The sequence below is a fragment of the Dermacentor andersoni genome, chromosome 3, assembly GCF_023375885.2.
Source record: "Dermacentor andersoni chromosome 3, qqDerAnde1_hic_scaffold, whole genome shotgun sequence".
Lineage (NCBI taxonomy): Eukaryota > Metazoa > Arthropoda > Arachnida > Ixodida > Ixodidae > Dermacentor > Dermacentor andersoni.
Genome location: NC_092816.1, coordinates 227,393,843 through 227,410,739, shown reverse-complemented (window position 1 = coordinate 227,410,739; position 16,897 = coordinate 227,393,843). Strand labels below are relative to the sequence as shown.

The 16,897-nt window shown below is 47.0% G+C and overlaps 1 protein-coding gene across 1 annotated transcript in view; it reads left to right on the top strand.

Moving 5' to 3' along the window:
• Tango9 (transport and golgi organization 9) overlaps positions 1-16,897 on the top strand; it is a 69,531-nt gene that overhangs the window by 48,078 nt on the left and 4,556 nt on the right. The window contains exons 5-6 of the mRNA XM_050183073.3: positions 1,154-1,264; positions 7,510-7,668. Coding sequence (XP_050039030.2) covers positions 1,154-1,264; positions 7,510-7,668 — 270 coding nt within the window. The remainder of the gene's footprint in view (positions 1-1,153; positions 1,265-7,509; positions 7,669-16,897) is intronic.

The window sequence follows — 16,897 nt, the reverse complement described above, 5'->3', positions numbered from 1 at the left end:
CCCGAAACCTCGCGAACCACCCTTCTGAAGCTCTGAGCGATTCAATGTTCATCATTGCAGCGTGCCATGATGAGAGGTCCGCTCAAAGGCAGATGTGCGTTGCTACAATCAGTAACCCACAGCAGCAAAGCTTCGAGCTGGGAATGAGCTGCGTTTTGTAACCGCTTTCTTGATGCATGAAACTTTTCGATTTCGAAGGCTTGAAGAATCTGTTGTTAATTTTTCACGTACCTTCCCAACGTGCTCCGCTTCACGTTTTACTTGGTCATAACATGCTGTCGCGATTCGCCGTTCTTCAAGACCTGCAAAATTTCCACCTTAGTCGCCAAGTTCTTGGCTTCGTACTTGTGCTGTTTTGCTGGCGTTGCCATCACTGTAGCGTACAATGGTAGTGGCATGCAAAACAGTCACAACGAAAAAAGAAAACTACGCAAGAAGCGATGATGCCAACTCGACAACACAAGGGAAAATGGCGTCGAAGGCACAGTGGAGTGAAGAAAGAAGACACTGACGTTCGGTGACGCTGCGATCGCCCTTACAAATTGATGATGATGGCGATGCCTCTCAGGTTTTGGTTTCACTCCAGTGGTGCCAGCGCTGCTTTACCACACTTTCATGTAGTGGCAGTCATGAGTATTTGTCCGAATTAAGCAGTGCGGGGCCGAATTCTGTTGAATTAACAAAGGTTTGGACCCATAGACTAACATGCACTTTGGCCGGGACCAATAAAGCCGTCCGAATTATCCGAATTTCTGATTAACGGGTGTCAAATTAACGACCTCTTACTGTACTTTGTTATCTAGTGCATTCTTGAGGAGGTGATGGTCCTCGATAGTGACTGTCTCAGCAGAAAGGTGGTGCCACTTTTAAAAAGTCCTGGGTATGAAGGACTGTAAGAAAGGTGTTGCTTTTTAGTTTTTAGTTTAAAGCTTTAGCTTTAGAATGGCATGCAGAAAATGCTTAAGAAAGGTGTTGCTTTTTAGTTTTTAGTTTAAAGCTTTAGCTTTAGAATGGCATGCAGAAAATGCTCAAACGAAGTGCTTTGCAACAGTAAGCTAGAGATGCAACTCAAGGCTTTAATTTCAGTTATGCTAGCGGTTTTGTTCTAATTACAGGGATGAAATGAAGTTGTTTGAACCTCTCTCTCTCTCAGGTGACCTGCTTATAGTACTGGCCCAGGTGATCACTGCTTCTCAGATGGTCATCGAGGAAAAGTTTGTCACCAAATACAAGGTGGCACCGCTGCAGGCTGTCGGCTGGGAAGGCAAGTGTGTCTGTCTCGAGTACCCTGAGCCAGCAGGCATGGAAAGTGAATGCCAAGGCTAGGTTCACGCACTACTTGATGCCCGCGGTGGAAAGTGTACAGTCAAATCTCGATATAGTAAATTGTGTAGGACCGCCGAAAAGCATTCGTAATTTTGAAATATCGTTGTAATGAAAGACTTGCAGTTATAAGCCAGTGGTCAAACCTAGGAATGAAAATGATGTACCTTGGTAGTAGACGTGTGTTCGGGCAAGCATACTCTCAAATAAAAGTGTTCCACTCACTTCAAAGCTGCTTTATTTGAAGGAATCGGTGATTTTCTTCTGGCACGTGCAGCACGCACAACCGATTAGAATGCGTCTGCATCTTCCACTTTGCGGAATACCTCATCGTGTATGTCATTGCACCGAGCGATGAAAGTGCGGACTGTGTTCATGTGGGCTAAAACATCAATGTCCGACACGATCTCATCTTCTGTGTTCGGTGACCCACAGCAGTCTTCCTCTGGGTCGTCATTGTCACTGGAGACGTAGTGAACACAGTTAACAATCTCTTCGGTTGTCAGGTCTGCCGCCGTTAGTGCTGCGCTGTCACTCTCCACATGGTCGTCGAAGGAAGAGATGGCAGGCAGCAGTTCTGCAACCTGGGCCCACAGGTCTCCTGGGTTGTTGTCAGTCACCTCCAGGTCATCTTCAAGCTGCACGGACTCTTTGACAAGCCCTGCTTTTCGCCAGCAGTTGCTTATGTGGACATTTAAGTTCCACCAAGCTCCTGTGAGCATTTACACTGCCTGACGAATATTGAATGCTGTCGGTTGCTTTAGGCGGAGGTTGATAATCAGCCACTGCACAAGGCGCTTACAAAATTCTACTTTCGCTCTTTATAATGCCCTGGTCTTAGGGGTTGCAGCAAGGTTGTGTTGTTAGGCGGCAGAAACTCCAAGTGAACGTGCATCAAGCAAACATTCACAATGAGAGCAGAGCAGTTGTCGACAACCAGTAGAATTCTTTGGTCATGCCTCCTCATTTGGTCGTAGAGTTTGATGAGCCACTCGGAAAAGAGTTCTCTGGTTATCCAGGCTCATTTGTTGGTGCGGTAATCGTACAGTAACGACATGTTTTTCATGCAGCGAGGCTTTGCATACGTGCCGATGAGGAGCAGTTCAATTTTCTTCATGCCTGTTGCATTGACGCGAAGACGCAGCTTCCCTCTTTGCACTGCTGCCCTTTGAAGTGCGTCATCCGGTCTGGCAGGAGCTGATAAAGACATGCGGTCTTACCCGTTTTGAAAATATCGTCTTCAGAGTACAACTCAGTCACCTCTAGAAAATGATCATTGTGCCAGGAATCGGTGCCTTCTCTGTCAGCAGCCTTTTCCTCGCCCGAGGCTACCTGCCAAGTTATTCCTTACCTTTGGAGGAAACGAAAAAGCCAACCCACATTGGCGTCGAACCCCGTTATTTGAAGTGCATCAGCAAATTCGCAGGCTTTTTCTTAAAGCATTAGGCCAGACATGGGAACGTTTTGCAGTCTAGCATCTTTGAACCATGTGAGAACAGCTTGATCCACATTTTGAAAGTTTCCCAGTCACAGCCGTTTCTTTGTAGGAGCGAGTTGAAATTCCCGTTGAAGCTTGACAATCTTGTGTCTGTATTTCAAACTGGTCGCGACGGTCGATGGGGCAATACCACGGTGTCTGCACATGTCGATGTGCTTTTTCCCTGCGACAGTTTCCTGCAATACGTCCAATTTGTCCTGCAGCTTTCTCTTCTTGTTGGTGCCGTCACTAGCTGCATTAATCATTGGATCTCGCGGGAACATCGCCAAACCTTTGTCATGAAGGTCTTGGTGAAGTTTGTAGCGAAGCACTTGGCACACGACGTGGTAATGATGATAGCTACTGCACTCAGTTTGTTTCATGCAAGAGTTGCGGCACTGTTACTGTTAGCCGAATTCGTAATACTGATGTACCTTGGTTATAAAGGGGAAAATAAACTACTTGCGTCATTCTGAAATATGCGCTGTATTGAAATTCGTAGTTCTCAAATATTTTTACCTTGAGTATAGTATAGGCAATCTGGCAGGGGTTTTTAGAATATTTGTAAATTTGAGAAATTCTTTAATGTAGGGTTCGTAGTAACGAGATTTGACTGCAGTATGTTTCACATCTGCCACTATTAAATTAAATTATGGGGTTTTACGTGCCAAAACCACTTTCTGATTATGAGGCACGCCGTAGTGAGGGACTCCGGAAATTTCGACCACCTGGGGTTCTTTAACGTGCACCTAAATCTAAGCACACGGGTGTTTTCGCATTTCGCCCCCATCGAAATGCGGCCGCCGTGGCCGGTATTCGATCCCGCGACCTCGTGCTCAGCAGCCTAACACCATAGCCACTGAGCAACCACGGCAGGTCTCTGCCACTATGTATGCAGGCTGTGCTAGCTAGCATCTGCTGGGCTAATCCTATGCCAATCACTCAAACATTTTATTCATGGATCAGTGCACATGAAGGGGCGAAAAGGGAAAGCTGCCAATAAGGCAACTTGACGTTTCAGCAGACAAAAATTAGCCACAAAGAATAATCTGTGCACAAGCATTTTGCTCGTCTAGTGCAGGTATAATAACAGGAAGTAGAAGACAAAAAAAAAATCAACTTGCATGCAGTCTTATGCAAAGTTGAAGTAACATGCAAGTTTGTGAGCCATGTTTAAAGGGCTCCTGAAACGATTCGGACAAATTTTGTAGACGCGTAGGGTACAGCTTAAGTAGAACATTCGCACCACAATTTAAGTGAAGCGTTGCGTATTAATGGAGCTACAAGCGATTACAAGTTACCCTCCTCCCTAGCCATGCTTTTCCTCCTCAACTCGTTCGCCGAGCGATTGCGGCTAAGCTCCGCCTTCACTGGTTTTGCGTCATGATGCGACGTCACATCGTCCACTTCCGGTTGTTTTGGAGCCCTCCCCCGCCCGCACGAAACCTCTCCGCTAGCCGCTTGGCCGTCGACCCCAGGCGAGAGCTATCGAAGCAGCGTGCGTTGCGAGCATTCTGTCGTAGCGCCGAACGTGTCTGGTATTCCGATAATCACAACTAGCCGAACGTTTTGGCGGAACGGTGGAGGTGTAAACTCAAGCTGATGAAGGAACTTTAGCGTAGACGTACGTGAGCTGCCTGATCGGTCCCCGCGGTCCAGCCACCTGTTGGCGCAGAGCTTAACCAGCTAACGAAAGAGCTTATATTACTCTAACCAAGTTTAAAACATTTTAAACATTAAAAAAAAACGTGTTAACGATTACACTCCTGCAAAAAATTTACATCAGCAGCAAAGAATACATTTTGTTACTGCTACTGTGTGTGGTTGAGCTCTATGCCACCAGGTGGCTGCACTGTGCAGACCATTCACATTTGCGCTTCTGTTCATTCTCTGAAACGACACGCAAGGGGACACGGCCAGGTCCTGTCCCTTTGCGCTTGCGTTTACCCTAATACCGGACTCGCGAAACGCTATTGCGTTAGTAATCTTCCGGTGTAAAGTGACGGCCGCAAACGCGCAATTCCTGGTGCCGATTCGATAGCGGCAGTCTGATGAGCTGCAGCCAGTCCGCTCGTCTACTGGCTTGCAGAGGGATACGATGTCGCAGCTTGACATATTGCCAGTCGCTACACTTGCAGTCCACAACGCAACAAAGTCGAATCATAGCTCTCACGAAAAGACAGACCGACACTGACGGCGGAGCTCTCGTCAAAGACGGAGGAGCACTTGTTAACACAAGCAGACGACACTTGCTGTGTGCCGGAAGTGCTTATGTGTACTAAAAAATTGTTCTTGTGCATTCCCTTTATGTTACTTTCTTTTTATAAAAACAAACTAACATTCCAACTGTTACGAACATCATTTGTTTACCAAGAAGTTGGACAAATTATCGATCACGCGCCCTGGTCAGCCAATCGGATAGCTCGCCCCACTGACGTCATATGGGTGATTTGCATCATATGGGTAGGGGCGGGTTAAAATCCCGCCGAGCAGTGTGCTGCGATCGGCAGCGACGTGCATTTTTAAAACCTTATAATAAATTACGTGCTTTATGCGGAGCACTTAGATGTGTCAATGATCAGAACGACCTACTCTAACGACTCAGTACGTTTGTAGAAAATCGTCAAAATCATTTCAGGGTCCCTTTAGCTGTATAGGAACGATCATATAGGGGGGAAAAACGCAAAGCAAGAAATTTAAAACAACACAAAGGAACAAACTAAGTTCTAGTGCGGTTAGGTTTTCTAACACAATACCGCAATCATGAAATTAATTTAAGTTATGGAGTTGTACTTTTAAGCATCTGCTTTCTGTAATTATAGTCGCCGACTGATTTCTCGGACTCCAATAATTCGACATGCTCGATTATTCAGTCTGGTTCGCGGCACCGCCATTCTCTTTATAGACCATAATGTATAACAACTGCCGAAAGTTCGGACACCTTGCTTCCTCTCGTCCGATTTTTTGGACACTCCTTAAGCCAACTCTATCGAGAGCACAATATGCACCAACTCTGACCAGTGCTTGGTTCGACTTGCTGAATGCCATTTTTGTTTTGAACGGACGGAGTCTCCTTGCTGCCCCACGAAGTGGTGCTACTGCAAATCCCCGCTCATCATTGTTTCTGCCTGGTTCGTAGCTACAGCAGTTTCGGTCTCAGCTTAGTAAGCCATGTCAAGACAATCCAGCAGCTGATTTGTTTCTTCGTGCATAACGCTGCGAGCAGGCTACGTTTTTCGTTTGTGCGACTAGTGTCGGCGTGACAGCGGGGTGATGTTTGCTTTGTGTGCTGTGTCGTGGTTGCGGTGATGCAACGCGGCATACGGAAACATCGTGTCGAGTGTCTAACGGCGCCGACAGTGCCCGCGCAGACTGCGCTGGGGAATGCCGGCAAGCGGGTGCCGGGAGGCCTAGGATTTGTCGCCTTCCGATGTGCTCCCTACTGACACCGAAAATGTTCTGCCAAGACCTGCACAGTGGTTGCATTGCGATTCCGGACACCTTCTCATTTGAGTTTCACAGGTGCTGATACTGCTGTACTGACACGCGCAGAACTCGACGATGACTCCGAGTCGGAAGATGACTCACCATGTGCTACGCTGCCATTGCATGCGGAGCGTGCAGAAGCAGTGACTGTGCTCTCAGCCGCCTATGGTGACCGTACGACCCTCTCAGAGATTCAGGCTTATCTGATTGAGCGTAAACGAAACAGTGTACAACGGCGCATTCACGATTTCTTCAAGCCTACTGCCGAGCCCGAATAAGTGCATGGAAATAAAGGATTTCTTCTTTTTTTTTCTTCTTACATCTGCTTTCTCGGACACCTGTTTATTCGCCCATTTCTGCAGTCCCCGTGAGGTCCGAATAAACAGTCGGCGACTGTAGTACAGTTTAGAGGCACATTCCAGCACTCCCAATTCCTTGTATTATGTATGTGTATTGGTAATGCGAGTTTCGCAAAGGCAAGTTAGATCAGAACAGTGTCGACGTTCTTCTCTTAATAATGTTTTGCTGAGGCAATAATCATGTTTTTCATAAGGGTTAAGCCATATATTTTTATTAGAGGAGCCGCTGCAACGTACCATAGAACACTAGATATAACTATCTTGTTTTGGGCACTTTCATTCGACTTTCATTTAATTTGACCCTGACTGGAGTTGAAATGAAGGTAGTATACTGTGCATATAGTGCTCAAATACACAGGAAAGTTGATGGAAACGTCCCAGTTGCTTTGAAGAACCAAGTTGCGCATTCAAAAAAGACAACCACAGGAAAAGGCGACGAAGACGGAAAGATCGCTCTTTCCGTCTGCATCTGCTTTTCCTGTGGTTGTCTTTTTTTGAATGCGCAACTTGGTTCTTCAAAGCAATGCACCAACTAGCCTAGCAAGATGTCCTAGTTGCATGCTTTGATTATCAAATATGCACGGCTGCTTGGTCAAGTTTTTGCATGTGTTGTAGGCAAAAATTGTTGTGTTGGTTATAGTGCTGTACCACTTGCAGTGCAGATGAATCCGACAATTTGTGTTACCATGGGGATTTAGCCTGGTCAACTTCAGCAATGCGTCAGCCCGGCACGTGTGGACAGAGGCAGCTGCCACATAGTCGGCCATTACTTGCCACCGCAAGTGTGCTGAACACGTGTGCCTCCTGTGTTTTGCAGTGTTTAGTCATGTTGAATTATTGGTTGTGCCATTTCTCTGTATGCAGGCTTTTTTGGCTTTGTGGTGCTGGGCATCTTGCTGGTGCCTATGTACTTCATCCCAGCGGGCAACACCATCTTCCAGAACCCCGGTGGCCAGCTGGAAGATGCTATCGATGGCTTCATTCAAATTAAAAACAGCTGGCATGTCTGCTTAGGCGTTATTGGTAGGTCATCCAGTTTCCCAATCTGTTTTGCCATCCTATGCTTGATCAGTTTAAATTGGGGGTGTGCAAATGCCATATAGTAGATTTCAAATCGAATATGGAATCAAACCAAGAAAGAAAAGCCAAATATAGAATCAAATATCGGAAAATTTATCACAAATTTTAATGCTTACAAGTTTTGCAAAGAGAATACGGGACTGCACATGCTCGGGAGTCTCCTAGCATTGCACAGGAAAAATGTAGCAAGCTTTTGATTATGCTGCGATTATACTGCATGGGAATCGAGACGTGCAGTACGGTCTACTCTTCTTGAAAGGAACTCCAAATTAGTATGCCAACGCTGAGTTGGCTCAGTTATAGTACACGGAGACCTCCAAACAAAAAAAAAATATTGCATATATAGTGAAACCTCGTTAAACCGTAGTTGGCCGGAGCTCGAAAAAAGTACGCACTAAACGGTTTAATGGAAATAGCATGAGCTCGCCCACTTACCTGTTGAAAACGGAACTCTGAGAGAGTGCGATGAAAGGGGGAAAAAAACGCAGTATTTATTCACTTCGCGTGACAAAAGTGTTATTTTCGTTTGACGCTGCGGCGGCCTAGCACGACGACAGCAGCCTCAAACTTATTGAAGCTGCGTGCCAGCTTTTCAGGCAGTCCCCTCTTCTCGGCAAACACTTGCTTGGCAGATTCCTCGTTGACGTTACGTATTATCTGTGCATGCGCGCGGTAGTGCTGCAGTAGTCCCGCGGCGCCTTTTTCATTGCCGGATGCCGAAGTTCGGAATGCTTTTCGTTTGGAATAGTTACGTTATCGTACCCCTGTTATCGTCGTGACGACTGCATTCATGAGGCTGACGTAACGCACAGCTTCTGCCACTGTCGGGCCTGAATTGCCCGTGCTGTCACTTTCCGTGTCGTCCTCATCACTGTCGCTAGTCGACACTTTGGCAACAGAGACAACGATGGCAAACAGTTGAACCTCGTAGCCGACATCTCTTCGCCGTCGGAGCAGCGCTGCCGAGCAACTTCTTCGCATTCCAAATGCCACACATCGTAGTCAACAGCAGGTCCCTGTCGCGTGCCAGTGCTGACTTCTTCGTGTCACGTTCGATAGCACAGACGATGTCTAATTTTTCTTCTATGCTGAGCACTCGGTGACTTTTTTATCCGAGCTTCGGCATGACGCGAGTCTTCGCTTGCACGACGCCACAACACTCTCTGGCACAGCATCGAAATGATGTTGATGTGGCTTCAGGCACGCACACAGGGCGCTTGGAGGCCGTTGTTCCAATCTCAGGCTTGTTGTTCTGCTGGGCCGCCCGATGGGGACAACGCACCGCCGTGTTTGCGTGACGAAAAGTGGAAACACTACGTTTTAACCAATGCGTACGCAATAAGCTGGTACGGTTTATGCGGATACAAAACACATTATGTTCAATGGCCGCTGAGTCGGGGATTTGACTTTACTACTTTTAAAACGAAACTACTGTTTAAGCGGGTACGGTTTAACGAGGTTTTACTGTATATATATATATATATATGATCTTTTTTTGCTTTTTTCTCTAGAATGTCTGTTGAATAGAATGAAGTGCTTTCTTTTTTTTCCCTCCGAGATAAAAAATCAGTGGCATTATGTTGTACTGAATACCAATGACGTTCTCAGTTTGAGTGGAGATGCAGGTCCTGAAATTATTTTTTTTTTTTATCTACTTTTGCAGAAATGCATTTACGCCATGTTTATGCAATCAAGAATCTGCAAAATCTGAAAGCCAAATTCAATCTCAAATTATTAAAAAATTTACTCTCCATCCTGACCCTGCGATAGTGGGTAGCCAGTGAAGCTATTAAAAAACCACTCAAGTGCCGTCGATGGGGATATGAAGTGTTTTATTCTGCCTAGTCTTAGCACGACGCCATTGTTTAGCATTACGATTTTGCACCCTTCGACACTCATCGAATTCACGCTGCTCTTTGGGAGTCTTAACTTTGCGTGGTCTACCTAAAGCGGTCGTGCAATGAACTGAACGAGATGCTAAGCAAGTCTCCCTTTAATATATGAAGTTTGGTGATGTCACTCACTGATTCCTATGCTGCTGTTGCCCCTTTCCCACCGCAGTAGCTTATGCAACCGTTATCTTTACTGGGAAACGCATGCGGGGAGAAGGAACGTTCCTCACATTGTTCACTGGTGCCATATCATCCATCATGTGGTTTTGAGGCCTGTTTTGTGCTTTTCTTTATTGAAATGAATACTGAGCTGTGTGTTGTATGCCTGATTCCAAAGGAGAGGCGCACTTCAGTTCAATATTTATTTTTCTGACGGACACAAAAAATCTCAATCAACTAGAGGCTAACAGCTTCGCTGTAAAAAATCTGCATTATACGTGCCAGGGTGGATGTGAAATGGCTGGAAATGCAAGGGCAAAAATGCAAATATGTTTGAAGTCAATGCACTCACGACGTGTGAACCTGGTAACCAGCAGCCATCATCTTGGGCTTGTTTTGAAGCTGTTTTCTTTGTGTATATTTTGCTCATCTTCAAAATGGCATTGGTATGAAGGACGTGATGTTATTTCACCTTTTTCACAAGACGCCTGTGCGCCACTGATTGGCCAGAGCGTCTGCTTGCCTCTTGTTGGCCTGGCACCTTTTTCCTGCTTGGTCTACTGTATCGCACTCATCCGATCGCTTGCTTCGTGACCACGTTGAATGACCAGCTGACTTTCTTTTGCTAGGCGAACATTTTGACAAGTTGTTGCAGCTTCGCCTTCTGAAAAACATCGTGTGTAGTTTAAACGCTCGAAGTTAGTGCCAAACATGGGCGAGAAGATGACTTTGTCAAGGTAGCAGAGACATTTCAACCATTTAAAACCTTGGAGCAAGGAGGCCATACTTGCAAACGTGGCCGGAGCATTGCATAATCTAAAGGGCATCACTCTAAATTTGTATAGGCCATTGGGTCTCACGATTGCAGTCTTTTCTCTGTCCATATCATCAACAGCAATCTGCCAATATCCAGAACGAAGATCAGTAGAAGAAATAGCTGGAACCGTGGAGGCAGTCAAGGGCATGGTCGTTACGTGCGAGTGGGTAGACGTCTTTAATTTTGTTGAGATGGCCGTAGTCTACACAGAAATACCATGTACCGTGCTTAACCAAGACCACATGTGATGCCGAGGGACTCGAACAAGGCTGTGACATTTTGTTCACTTCACTTTGAATTACTCGATGTTCCGGTGCAAAAACTCAATATCTTCAGTGAATAGGCATAGCATCGCCAGTATGAATGTGATGCGTGACCGTGAGCACCTGGCCTAAGGAGCAATCGTTGAAATAAAAAATCCCTCTGTAGGACAATAAAATTTCACAAAGGTCTTCAGCTTGCGCAGAGGGCAGGTCCGCCGCACCCATTTTTTTTTTTTTTTTTTTTTTTGTTGGGATTAGCACCCGAGGCTGACGAGAGGGGCCTGCTTAGGCAGAAGAATCGGCGGTTGATAAAGCCACCATATTAATGGCCACCATGAGAATCATTGTTCGCAAGGCAAATACCTTGCGGTAGAATTTTTTTTTGCCAGTCCAATGTTAAACAAAGGCATGCGAGTCTGGATAGCTGTAATCGTAAGAACACTGAGGCACAGTGATTTCATACTGCAGTGGAATGTCGGGAAGAGGAGTCGCAAGCTACTCTCCATCAGGAACAGGTGAGGGAGACGTCAGTTAAATATAGGCTAATGACTTTGGCAGCAGGCAAATAAAGCCGGTGGGGCATAAGCGGCATGGGGTTGCATCGGAAGGTTTCGAGAGAATCGGCAACTCAAGACAAAGGTAACTGGCAGGGCAGTCGCTAACGGCTGAATGCATGGAGAGAAAATAGTCCAAGGATTCGGTTATGGGGACAATGAGCAGCTGTGGTGAAGAGAACAGCAGTGCGACGGCCTGCAATGCTGACAAGTGCCGTATGATTGCCGACGATAGGGCCAGTATGGACAGGGCGACCAAGGGTTAGTATTGTGAAACCATCGACAGTTGCTGAGGAGATGAGCGTCTATCTTGCTGCGTGGCCGCAGTGTAAATACACTGTGGTCTCCTGTGTCTGCGCCTTTCCACATGTAACAATATCATATGCAATCTTTGATTGCCATTAACTCCACTTCTGCTGAACATATTGAAGTACTTTTTTGTAACAAAGTAATTCTGAAATAGTCTATTTTAAGTTCAAATGCATTTCTCGATTTAAATGAAAAGTGGTTCAGGGCCCCTTTAATAGTGGGCCTGTGTTTTATGACAGTCCTTTGTTGCATAGAATGTTTCGCTTTCCCACTTTCCTACAAATAAAAAAGGCTTTTCCCATATTTAGGGCAGGGGAATTATCATAAAGCCGATCTGCACGTCAAACAAAAGTGTGGGCTGCACATCATGTGACTCGATCACGACTCTGCGCATAGCCATCATGGTGCTGTGCGGGTCAACCGCGGTCAGCACTGGCAGTAAAGAGCAAGCACCTTTTCATTGTCAGGCTCAGGATAATTTGCCACCCATCGAAGATTTTTAAGTTCGAAGGGCCTCAGTGCATTTAGCATGTTTCTCAAGGAGCACCACTTTTGATGTGGTGTTTGGTTTTATTGAATAGCAGGAGACAGAAAGCACAAAGAAAGGCATGGGGCAGGCAATACCATAGAACCGTCTCCTTTTTTTTTTTGCTTGCCTAAATAAATGTCCACAAGCCTGTTGGGAACACAGTAAACCCTCATAATGAAGCGAGTGGGGTGGCAGAAAGCTTCAATATACACTAAAGTTCGGTAAAAGCGGATGTGCCGTAAAAGCTGCGATTATAGCATCCACGCTGCTTGGCGACATCGTCAAAGTAAAGGAAAAGATGTCCTAGCAATCCCATCTCAGTGACGCCCACCCTTGTCTCTTTACTCTGCAGAGAAAAGGGTCTCTTTGGTCTGCTGTAAGTTTCTGCCGGGTGTAAGCAACTCCAGCTCCCCCAAGCATTGTGTAAGGCCATAGTCAGAGCCACTCCATTCACTTCTGTTTGAGGGCAAATGTGGGCCCTCCTGCACCTGCGCCATTGTCGATATCTCCCAAGGTTCTTCATCTGTTGCCACTTCTTCACCAGGATGACCCCAGTGCTGCATCTGCGATCTCTGCGGCCATGATGACTCGGTGACGGGAATGGCTGCATTAGGGAGTGTAGGCGTGGCAAAGCCATCTTCAGGGTCCTCCCCGACCATTTCAAGCGCACCTCTGTACAGGTCATTTCACATTTGCAGATCATCCTCTAGTTCTTCCTGAAATTTGCGTGCCCCTGGAAAACTTGATTGCGCTATGCACTTGGCGATCTTAGTCTGCAACAGTTCTTTCCTTGAATGACACAGCAAATGACCGAGGAAATCTATGCTGTAGCCCTTGTTAGCATCACAGATGGCAAGCATCCTTTGCAGATAACTCTTGTCGTAAAGCTTACTTGTAGTTTCAACTACATATTGCCACTCACTTTCGGAGGAAAAGCCGGAGAAGATGTCAACGAGTGGCTCACGAACTACCGAAGGGTGAGCCGATGTAACGGTTGGAACTCGACCGCACAGTTGTCTAATGTTGTGTTTTCCCTTACCGACACAGCGCTTGTCTTGTATGAGAATCACGAAGACACGCTCACTTCATGGGAGCGTTTCGTAGAGGAGCTCAGAGCGTGTTTTGGAGACTCTAGCGCAACAAAGAAACGCGCTGAACAGACGCTTTCGCAAAGAGCTCCAATTCCCGGCGAGACCTGTACGACTTATATCGAAGAAGTGCTGAAACTGTGTAAAATAGTCTACTCTCAGATGTCTGAAGATGACAAAGTTGGACATTTGTTGAAAGGAATAGCCGAAGACTTCTACAATTTTTTGATCAGCAAAGAAAGCTTGGATTCCGTGTCTGACGTCATTCACCACTGCAGGACCTTTGAGACGCTGAAGATGCAACGGATAATACCGAAGTTTGGTCGCCTGGCTAATGTCACAACGGTGGCAAGTGTACACCCAAGTTCGTGTGTTGACCTTCCATCAACAATACGCCAGATTGTTCGCGAAGAGTTGCTCCATCGAGAAGAGATGTGCCGTTGCACACCCGGCATCACTGGTGCATACTCACCACACGAGATGAGAAACACTGCCGTTTCGACCGCATGGCAACCCACGGTTCACTCAGCGACCATCGAGTACTATAGGTCTATCCCACAAACAAGAGGGACCATAAGGGACTACGACCAACGCCCGAGAGGGACTACGAACGAGAGGGACTACGACCAACGCCCTCGCCGCACGCACGCCTTCCGGCGGCTGTTGCCTAGCCATGATGAATGTGACCCACCTGGTGGCTATGCAGTCGACAGCAACATGCGTGACTACATGGAAGAACATCGAAATTTGCAGCATCTGCCGGTGTGTTTCCGATGCGGTGTCGCGGGCTACATAGCGAGATTTTGCAATCGTTGCCCAACAACGTGGAATCGTCGATTGGGGTCTTCAGCAAGGACCACACCTCCTACGAGGACAACTCAACAGCCATACACCACCTATTGGTCAGCTGGCGTCCCCCCTGGCAACAATTACTGGCAGAGAAGCTTCCAGAGCCGCTCGCCAGCATCTGACAGGAGTTTGACGCCACCGCCAACTTCTCGTGCACCGCGTTTACGTCAATCTCCATCGCCAGTGCGCCGCTCCGCCTCGCCTTCACAACCGGAAAACTAGCTAGCTCGGCCGATGGGGGTGAGGTCGCTCGACACGTGCTATCGACAGAAATGCCCCCTGCAGTTGCTATGATTAAGAACAAAGTGCATGTACTTGTTGATCGTGTTTCTACAATGGCTTTGGTGGATACCGGAGCAACTGCATCCGTAATGAGTCTCTGTTTTAAAGGTTGGTTGGGGCGCAAAGTTGTATTTCCGTGGGACCAGGCTGCAACGTCTTGTGGAGTGCACGGCGAGTCGTTGCGCCCTGTTTGTGTGTGCACTGCTGAAGTATCCTTGGCTGGTGGAGTTTTCACGACGGAGTTTGCAGTTATTCTCCGATCGACGCACAAAGTGATTTTGGGCATTGACTTTTTGCGGCAGTGTGGTGAGATCGTTGATTGTCGCACAGGGGAAGTTTGCGTCGATGGCCATGTTTCGTCCGGGCTCTTAGAGGAGACTTGCAGTCAAGGTGAACTTTGTGTGTCTGCAGATACTGTTGTGCCTGCGTCCACCTCTGTGTGCGTGCCGGTTGTATGTCACGGTGAAGTTCCAGACAGTTTCGATGCCTCCGTAGAGCCAGTGCATCTAAATTGTGTGAAGAACGTTTTTGTTCCTCATTGTGTTGTGTCCATCGGCAACGGGCGTACTGGCTTGTGGACGGCCAACTGCTCGGCAGAACCCGTCCTGCTTCCAGACGGCTTGAAACTCGCCTGCTTTACAGAATACACGTTTTCATCCGTAGCCGTACTAACAGACCCGCCGTGTGAACCTGCTGACCTTCGCCACGTCTCAGACAAAAAGCTTCTGTCTATGATAAACAAGTCGCTCAGCACAAGGGAGCGCACCACCTTGGTGGATGCACTTTCTAAGCATCTGTCAGTGTTTGACTTTGCACAGCCGGACAAAGCGTTCTCGAGTCACGAACGCGTCATACTATCGATACAGGATCTGCACGCCCGATCAGGCAAAAGCCTTATCGCGTGTCACCTGACAAGGGCAAAATAATTGGGGAACAAGTGAGTGATCTGATGAAAAATGGGATAATACAAGAGTCCTCGAGTCCTTGGGCAGCTCCGGTCATACTCGTCAGAAAGAAAGACGGTAGCTGGAGATTTTGCGTCGATTATCGAAGATTGAACCCTGTGACTAAGAATGATGTCTACCCCGCTCCTCCACCAATTTGTTACAAGCACGGGGAAAAGGAGTTTATTCAGGCATGTGAGAGCAGAAACGGCAGGCTACAAACAGGAATGGCCGCTGCACAGTCTTCGTTCTCTTACCTTCTCTTCTTGATCCCCGCGTCCCTTTTACGCGCTTGGACGTCACAGTATTAATCTTAGGCTGAAGAATTGAGGTGGTATTGGCTGGCAAAAATTCCAGTGTGATGGCTCTTATTTAAAATTTTATCAATTTAAATGTTCGGTTATCAATAATGAACACTTTTCGTTGTTTGTTGTCAATCCTTCAAATGACAAGGTGCGTATTGTTACGGAGCAGTGGCACATAGTGAGACTACAAACAGAAACAACGATTTGGCGAAGCGAGCGTGCAGCTGTTTTTCTGGCAGCCATCTTGTGTATCCAGCGTTGCTGCAATTTCCACTGGTCTGTTATTTAAACGATGTGATAGTTACTGAAACGATGTGACGTTGGCGGAGATGCTATCCATGTACGTTTCTCCGGACTACAGCGATTGGGACGACACATTACCGTACATAACACTTGCATATAACTTATCCCGTTACGAGACCGCTGGTTTTTCTCCATTTTATCTGCTGTTCGGCCGCTACCCAACTTTGCCCTTCGACACACTCCTACCACCCGCGACCACCATTTCAACTGAGTATGCCCGTGGCACCTTCGCCAGGGCTCGCAAAGCTCGCCAGATTGCCCGCTCACTGCCTCACAGGTTGCACAGAAGACAAGGTACAACAGCCACCATCGGCACGTTCACTTCTCCCCTGGGGCATTAGTACTTCTATGGACACTATGCTGCCGCATCAGATTGTCCGAAAAACTTCTCTCGCAGTGCACAGGGCCTTCCAGGGTCCTGCACCAGCTCGGTGATAACTACGAGGTATCCTTGCTGGACTATTCATCCTCTGTTCCTGTGGCCACTGATAACTCCCACGTCTCTAAGCTGAAGCCTTACATCAGAGACTTTGCCCCTTGCATAAACACTAGCGCCGAGATGGTGGCTTTCCAACCGGAGCGCCATCTTATGGAGCAGTGGGGCACAATGTGACTATGAACAAAGACGACAATTTGGCGAAGTGAGCATGCAGCTGTTTTTCGGGCAGCCATCTTGTGGAAATTTGTAAATACCTGTAAATACATCTTCGCTTGACTATTTCTGCTCCATGGCAATATAATCTTCAAACAGAGCCACCTTAATCCAAACTCGTTTGTCGCTACTATGCATGTTCTTTTGGCATCATCGCATTCCGAGAGGCTTCTCCAATATTCGTTATATCACTGTATCAGCAACAGCAGCTTGCCGTTGCCGGTAG